Raw genomic sequence first — 6,355 nt, 5'->3', positions numbered from 1 at the left:
CCTGAACAGGGTGACTATGACAGCCCCAGAGCTTTTGCAGAAAACAACGCCAAGGCTGCTCAGCACATCTCTTTGCAGAACCCTGACTTCTCTGAACGCATGGCTGACGCCACACTGCGTCTGCTGGGGAACACCTGAGCCACTCGCCTTCTCATTGTAAAAAAGCACAGTGCAAGAGTCAGCTTCTGCCAGTTACTTGGCAGCTAATCGTTACGGTCCACAGTCAAGGGCTGTGCGCAGTGCAAAAAAAAAAAACCCAACCACAAACCAAACCCATCGTTCCCAACAGCACCGGTACTTACCTCCTTTATTTGCTGCATCTACTGCCTCTGCGGGTAAGCCAAACTGACTCATTAGTGGGCCAAGCTGTCCTGAAGCTAAGGCAGCACTGAACATGCTCAATGCCTGTGAATTGGAGTCAACAGCGTCAAAAAAAAGTTAGCGTCATCTTTCTCCAGCATCGGGTGCAATAACCGCGTGAGGAGAGCGGGCCTGTTGCGGCACGGTGCCCGCGCGGCTGGGCCTGGGAGCAGCCGCTCTCCTTTATAAACTACTGCGCTGTGGGCAGGCTTCGAAATGCCGCGAGACCGCAGGCCCTGTGCGGATCCCGCCATCGGGAACAATGCTTGCTCTTAACCAGCTAGATGCCAGTAAGCACAGACTGGTAAGCCCTGCTAGACCGAGCAGCACACCAAACCACAGCGACATAACCTCCAGCTGGTTCAGTGCATGGACAACTTCAAACTTTTACCTAGATGCAGACACTGTATCAAATCACCAGTTAAAAACATCCCTCATTTCCGAGTCTTGTCTGCACAAAGGCGCTGCCGTAGTTCAAACTAAAAACAGTCGTCTTAGCCACTGAAATTTTGCAAATTGACAAATTGCAATCAGTGTAACTAGTTCAAATTGGCCTGTAATACACCAGCTTTCATCACACACGGACAGTTCTGGAATTAAGTACTAGTGTTTCAAGAGGAACGAGGACTGTAGGGCTGTAAACGTGAGCGTCTCTTCCCTTCGGTCACTTGAAATGACCTGTAAGGAGACTGCTGACAAGCCACTCTTTGACAGGGAATAATGAATCGTCTACTACTCCTGCCATTTGCCAGAGAGCATTTATAATAAAGGTAACGCCCAATTCCAAAAGAAAAAGTAAAAAATTCTGATCTGCCCTTGGGTGACCGCAAGAGGAAGAACTAGCGCCCCATTAAACCACGTCCCTCCTCCTTTCCACTTCTACTGAGCAACTTCCTACCCTCAACAGTGTCAGGAACCTGAAAAAGCAGGGCAAGGTGAATCATGACGCGTGGGGGAGGAGGGAAGGAGAACCGCGCTTCCCGTGACAGCCAGGCATCTACCTGCTGAAACTGAGGAGACGTCAGGGTATTCTGAATCTCTTCTGCAGTCTGCGGCAGAGATTCCCCTGAGGGAAGGTAAGGCATCAACCGTTCTTGAACTTCAGCGTTGGCCAGGATGGGAGCCATTATCTCGGGAGTCAGAACAGTTGCCAGGTCAACTAGGAAGCAAATAAATGGTTGGCTGTTAAGACTATGCACAAAACCCCATGTTTTTGTCACGTAAACCAAATGATCTAGTCAGAGGAGTACTGAAACGTAGTCAGCACACTGCTAGCGTCCTTTCCCCCTCTCTCAGTTTTGAAGTCAGAATAAGACTCTTGAAGCAGCCAAGAACAGCACTCAAATGAAAAAAAGAACCAAAAAAATTTAAGAGACCTTTCAAACCAATTTGGAACAGGACAGGACAGGACAGTAAAACAGCTCCAAAGGACTCCTGGATCCAACAGCTGTCTGGTCAGAACACTGTTACCTTGCTGTCCTCCTGCTCCAGATGGCACATTCATAGTAGCTAAAATGTTCTGAAGGTCACTCAATTGAATAGGCTGGGTTGGGCTTGTGGCTGAGCTGGTTCCATTACCCGAACTTGGTACGGGGCTCGGACTGGTCACAGACGCAGCCGCAGGAACGGACGGGGCAGGCGTTACACGTGTAGAAGAAGTCGTGGAAGATGGCGTCACAGCAGCTGACTGGCTGCGAGAGCTGGAGAAGGTAATTAGCACAATTAATTCCCTGTGAAAAACAGCTTTGCCTCTTGTATTTTGAGAAGCCTCTCGTCAAGCCCTTATAATATGGAGAGCTCCTACCCTCATTTTAGAGAGGTAATAAGCAGTCTTAATTCCCATCATATTTCCTGCTCAGTTAGGCCACGATTCCTCCTGCAGACGTGGCAACTTTACGTTGCAGTAAAAACTACAGACCCAGACCAGACGGGCATCCTACCTTGATGACGAACTGCTGGTCGGGGGTCCCCCACTTCCAAGCAGACTGGCCAGCCCGGGACCCGTCAGCGCACCCAGCCCACCTTCCGTAAACATAAAAGAAGAACAGGTTTAGAAATTTGTTTCTTCGGGTTTTCTGCACCTCTCTGGTCTAGAGAGGTCACTCTTGTACCTGAAAGGTTTTATTTGCTAAAATAGAGGAGGAGGGGGTGAAAGAGCCCAGACCAACCCCCCCACCCCTTCTGTAAATTAACAGCTCTCATTTCCTGATCTTGCATCCCTATTAGAAAACTGCCTTAGAGTTGCATGTTTTAGAAATGACTCAATTTCTAGATGTACACGAGGATAAAATTACTTCGGTTTGTGCCGTATATACACGATCATTGTAACACAGCCCTCTCCTCTTATCTACTGGTTCCCAAAAATGCAGCTTTTCTCTGAACTTCAAAGCCAAGGCCCTCAGCAGCAGATTACAGAGGCAGCCTTTGAGTCACCACCACCGTCTCCCTGTACACCTGGGTTTTGCAGCTTCAAACCTAACACAGAGATGCAGCAGCAGAATCAGCTGAGTCCTTAAACACTTCACAGGCAAAGTAAGGACAACCCCGCGCACAAAGAAAGCGCTCCCAGCAGAGCAGCGTCGGGAAGCACAGCAGGAAACCAACTCTCGGCCTCTGAGCCAACTGCCATATGCAAAAGAAATCAGAATCAGCCTCCTTCATCCACACATCCCAGCTGCCAAGGACTTATCGCAGCGTCGAGAACATCAGCTAAGAAGAGCTGGGGAAAGGCCTGGCTTCTAGGTGCACTGGAGCCGTCAGTGACCGATTGTCCCCCTACAATTCCTTTGAGTCACATCAGCCAAACGCTCCATTTACCACACGCTTCCCATCCAGTGGTTTCTTGCACGTACCACATCTAATGAGATACACGTCCCTACGCAAAGCACCTGCATTCGTCACCCACCTTTTGGGAACTACCTGCAAGCAGAGGACAGAACGACAGCGCTCCATTAGCGAACACGTGATTAACCGAGGCTGCAGACCACGGGGGGTCAGGGCGAGCACCAGCTCCTCCTCTGTACAGGACCCACTCCTATGGAACCACGGCCGTAACACTTAGTTCACTAGTCACAGAGCTTCCACAGCAGCAGGAACGGCAGGGTGACCACATGCTACTCTACTCAGTTTGTCCTCGCTAGGAGAGTTTACCCAGGAGCAGGACAGCTCCTTTGTTGCAGGAGCTCTGCAATAAAGGCAGAGTCCTGAGAGAGATGCAAAAGAACAAGACGCTACTGGGGGAAGAGATCCACACAGATTCACCACAACCACTGTTTGCCGAGGCAAGCAGATGGTTTTCTTTGCGTTACTGTAGCGAGCTTCATGTCAAGCTGTCTTATGGCTAGATGTAAAGGCAAAGAAAGAAGAGCTGCTGAGAAAAAGCGTTGAGACGAAGAGGAAGACAGTCTCAGGAGTCACGTGAAGCTTCAAGAAGGAAGATCTTTTCCAAACACATCCTAAAAAGCCAGAATCTTCTGACACTAACATTAGATTTGCATCTGAACATCCCACCAACATGAGATTTGCATCTGAAGCTAAAAAGACACAAGCTAGATCCACAAAAATGGACTTTGGGGCTTAAGCACAGAACCTTAGTTGCTGCCACCTGCTAAGCGTTACTTTGCCTACTTCCACTCGAGCGTCTGACTTCTCAGGAAATGCTCTATTGGGTTTGGAGCACGGATCGCGTGAAGAACAGACCGCAGCAGGGACTCCAACACACCTCTCATCCCCTCAGAAAAACAGCGCCGTGATTCAAGCTCTCCCCAGTGTTGCCCAGGAGAGAAAGCCCTAACCCGAGCCTTACTCCTCTGACTAGAGTGCTGTGGGGTGGGTCCACCCCAGCCTTCCTCTGGAACTCTTCCTACTCTGCACACAAATATTCACTGGATCAGAGACAACATGAGCAACTCCACAGCTCTGTCACTGGGACATTCACCAGGGATGAGTCCCTGTTTGCCATGTCTATAGTACCATTTCCTGAGGTTAAACATAACATCTGAAATGAAGCAATTAAGTCCCCTTAAAAAAAAAATGGGGGGGGGGGGGGGGGGGAAAAAAGGGGGGGGGGGGGGGAGCAGAAGATGCAGTGGAGCAAGGAGCAGAACAGGCGTTCCTCGCAGATCAAGCCCTAAGATGAGTGCCGTGTAGAATCTGGTACCCTCCGTTTCCTGCATCCTTTTTTTGCCCCTTAGCTCATCTTTGAGGCAGGGCCTTCCTTTCTCATGTGAAAGCAGCGCTATTCAAATCAATAGCGCTACTTGAAAATATTGTCAGGTAAGATTTAACCTGGCAGGAGAAAATACCATTTTGGCATAAAGATATTAAAGCATTTTACCAAGTCCTCCTAAGCCCGTTGGTCCGATCAGCTGCATGAGCTGGTTATGGCTCATGTTTCCAAGAAGGCTTTGCAAGCCACCCTCACCTAAAAACAAAAACATTCTGAAACACAAGATATTCACATAGGTTTTTTTTCACAGCACTCCGGCTCAAACAGCAGGAGATTAATTGGCATCACATTCTGTATGGAAAAAACAGTCTCAAGTGTTTACTGATTCATGATGCTCATAAAAGATAAATGCAACTTGGCTTCATAAAGAGGTAAGACTCCAGAGAATCTACTGGAAATAGAGAAAGACTTCTTCTGGCAGTCTTAACTTTCAGCCTGCACCTATTATAACAGCAGAGTTTATTTTGCTAAAAGCACGTTTACGCTCTGGTATTAACATTGTCCCCAGCTCACCCTCCAGAGTCATCAGGAATTTCTTCCTAGGCAACTATAAGTGCTCGTTCTAAAAATATATTTTAAAAAAGCCTCTCACATGAAGGAGCAGAGAATGGACTGTACCTCCTAATGCCGAGAGCTCGTGGCCTCCGCTTGCATTTCCACCCAAAGCACCAGGCATTGGTGGATTGTTGAGATACTCGTTCACTTTACGGCAGTGTTCTTCATCCTTGTCCGTCTTCGGCTCCTGCAAGAAAGTTGCTCTTGGTACGAGGCAAACGGGAAGTATTTTGTTCCAAGACCTTTATTATTGGCTTCCCACAAACCTGCATCCAGAAGAAGAGTCGTTTTGATCCTGCCTTGAACTTCAATACATACACACGGCCAGTCGTGCACTGAGGTACCCTCTTGAATTCACAGTCATCGGGAAAAATAATCAAATCCTGGAAAATGTGGCAGTAGAAACAAACGTTTGAGGAGATACGTGAATATTCCTTTTAGCCCCCCGGAAGACCGCTGCCCTCCTCCCCAAACCTTCCTCCATCCGCTCTGAGGAGCGGAGAGGATTTGGAAGGGCAGCTCTGTCAGGCCACAGTGGCGTTCTCATCCTAATTGGTCTTGGAGAAGCTCTTTCAGCCGCGCCAGCGGAACAGGAGCAAGACAGGCCGCGACTTAATGCCTCAGCACTGAAACACAAAACCATACTCACATCTTCGACGCTGCCCGAAGTCCTGTCCTTCCAGCAGAAGTGAATGAGGGAGTCATCCGTTTGCTGGATGTAGACAAGGCCTTTTCTCTTGTCTGGGGTCACAGTGCTGCCCTTCAGGGACATCTTCCCTGCCCGAAATTCCACCAGGTATTTGCTCGAAGACCCACGGGAGCCTGGCACCAGGCTTGGAAATAACGCACCTGAAGACATCCTGGAAAGAGAGGAAGCGCGGCAGATGCGATGAGAAGCCTTCCCAAACCCTTCTCTCTTCTCAATATCGAATTTCGATCTTTTAACAAGCGAGCTCCACGAAAGGAATCTGTCTCGCCGCCTGCAGAATTTCAGGGTGATCCACAAGAGCTAAAGCAGAACCCAGGATGAAGGCGGGACGCTCCGCAGATCCCCACTAATAAGGAGGAGCCTATCTGCTAAGGCCCTTGAAAATGCAACCACCTTCCCCCCGACGCTTCCTCCTTCGGTTCCTATCGCGGTTCGCAGGATCAGGGACACTTTAACGGCACGAAGCCCCGCTGTAACGCTGGTCTTCAGGCTCCTGCTTCAGC

General features: G+C 49.2%; 1 protein-coding gene across 4 annotated transcripts in view; it reads right to left on the bottom strand.

Annotated features, from left to right (window-relative positions):
• ADRM1 (adhesion regulating molecule 1) overlaps nucleotides 1-6,355 on the bottom strand; it is an 8,870-nt gene that overhangs the window by 573 nt on the left and 1,942 nt on the right. Inside the window, exons 2-9 of one of the 4 annotated variants that reach the window (XM_009326799.1) lie at nucleotides 5,793-6,003; nucleotides 5,410-5,526; nucleotides 5,207-5,330; nucleotides 4,697-4,783; nucleotides 2,301-2,382; nucleotides 1,939-2,060; nucleotides 1,362-1,519; nucleotides 303-405 (exon numbers count right to left, since the gene is read on the bottom strand). In XM_009326799.1, coding sequence (XP_009325074.1) covers nucleotides 303-405; nucleotides 1,362-1,519; nucleotides 1,939-2,060; nucleotides 2,301-2,382; nucleotides 4,697-4,783; nucleotides 5,207-5,330; nucleotides 5,410-5,526; nucleotides 5,793-6,002 — 1,003 coding nt within the window. In that variant the 5' untranslated portion in view covers nucleotide 6,003. Of the gene's footprint in view, nucleotides 1-302; nucleotides 406-1,361; nucleotides 1,520-1,830; nucleotides 2,061-2,300; nucleotides 2,383-4,696; nucleotides 4,784-5,206; nucleotides 5,331-5,409; nucleotides 5,527-5,792; nucleotides 6,004-6,355 lie in introns of all 4 variants that reach the window. The other 3 variants (XM_009326797.1, XM_009326800.1, XM_009326798.1) reach the window with 3 other exon arrangements.

The sequence above is a fragment of the Pygoscelis adeliae genome, unplaced genomic scaffold (assembly GCF_000699105.1).
Source record: "Pygoscelis adeliae isolate BGI_AS28 unplaced genomic scaffold, ASM69910v1 Scaffold286, whole genome shotgun sequence".
Classification (NCBI taxonomy): domain Eukaryota; kingdom Metazoa; phylum Chordata; class Aves; order Sphenisciformes; family Spheniscidae; genus Pygoscelis; species Pygoscelis adeliae.
This window is presented reverse-complemented; position numbering and strand designations above follow the sequence as displayed.